This window comes from Pinus tabuliformis, chromosome 6, assembly GCF_031772625.1.
Source record: "Pinus tabuliformis cultivar Carrire ecotype Pingquan chromosome 6, CPIR1, whole genome shotgun sequence".
Lineage (NCBI taxonomy): Eukaryota > Viridiplantae > Streptophyta > Pinopsida > Pinales > Pinaceae > Pinus > Pinus tabuliformis.
In genome coordinates this window covers 2,097,530,932-2,097,532,040 of record NC_142292.1, presented here as the reverse complement: position 1 = coordinate 2,097,532,040, position 1,109 = coordinate 2,097,530,932, and the positions used below count along the sequence as shown (strand labels likewise).

Sequence of the window (1,109 nt, the reverse complement as noted above, 5' to 3'; positions counted from 1 at the left end):
CGGGTGTGGTACATGGTTGTACATTGAATTGTTCCATATTCTCAATTTCTATTTTCCATTTCTTACCCATTACGTCAGCTCAGGACGAGCAGACTGCTGCGAGTTTTATAGTGTCAAATCGGTGCGGGCTCGTGTTTGCTGTTCAAGAAATTTCCAGCGGTGTCCCTCAGCTCAAGGTCCAATTTTGAGGTGAAAATCCATGAACAGTTTTGTTCAACCGCTAGCCATATGTTGAACGCTGCCCATATAAGTCTATTGAATGCTCCCACGCTGCGCTGTTGTGAACGCTGCCTTTGAACACCTTGCCTTGAAAATCAAGAACCGGCTCAGGAATATTGTCTGCCCACTCAATGAAAGCCTGGATAATGGTCTGCAGGCTCTCAGGCGTCATGACCACGACTTGTTTGGACTCGTAGCCACCGCCTGGGCTATTGGGCTTGTTATAACACATCCCTGATGAATCAACACTAGCCATTTTTTTCTCAATCCTCTTCCACTTGTTCTCGAAAATCCTGCTTAGGGTTTTGGCCATATTGTGAACCGTATCGCCAGGAGGGTTATATTTCAGGGCGTTGGCGAAAGTTAACCTCACATCAGCAGCAAACTCGACAGGGCTTGAATAAACGTTGTCCTGCAATTTTGCCTTGATGGTGCCCAAATCCATGGGCGAGGTAATAACAGTGAAATAGTCGGGAACCCCAAGGGCCACAGGATCGACGGGCTCGTTAAAAACATAACCAAATTTGTGATTCATTAGCGTCTTTAGCAGGGATGTGCAGTGCTTCATGAGGCCCTGGTAAGGATTTTCAAGGGCCGATTCCAGGGGTAGAAATCTTCCATCGGGCCCGCGGTGCCTCTGTGTTCTTTCGTCAAAGGGGGGATTTATAAACCTTGGCGTCATCATCCTGCTGCTACACGATACCGACCCCAGCTCAAAAATTCGTGTGAAGCGGATTTCAGGGGGGTCGGTTGCTTCGCCGTTGAATTGGTGTGGTATTCTCCGTGCTCTATTTTCTGTGCGATTATCTACGTTGATTAGCTACCTGAATTTGGAGTTTGTTGGGAGACGGGGCGACTGGTATCAGAGGCGTGCATTTCCTGATAGAGTG

At 47.9% G+C, this 1,109-nt stretch overlaps 1 protein-coding gene across 1 annotated transcript; it reads right to left on the bottom strand.

Moving 5' to 3' along the window:
* Positions 1-220: 220 nt before the first annotated feature.
* LOC149267632 (transcription factor GTE9-like) lies at positions 221-901 on the bottom strand. Its single transcript, XM_089412911.1, has one exon. It carries the CDS (start codon positions 899-901, stop codon positions 221-223), a length of 681 nt encoding a protein of 226 aa, XP_089269037.1.
* Positions 902-1,109: the final 208 nt, after the last annotated feature.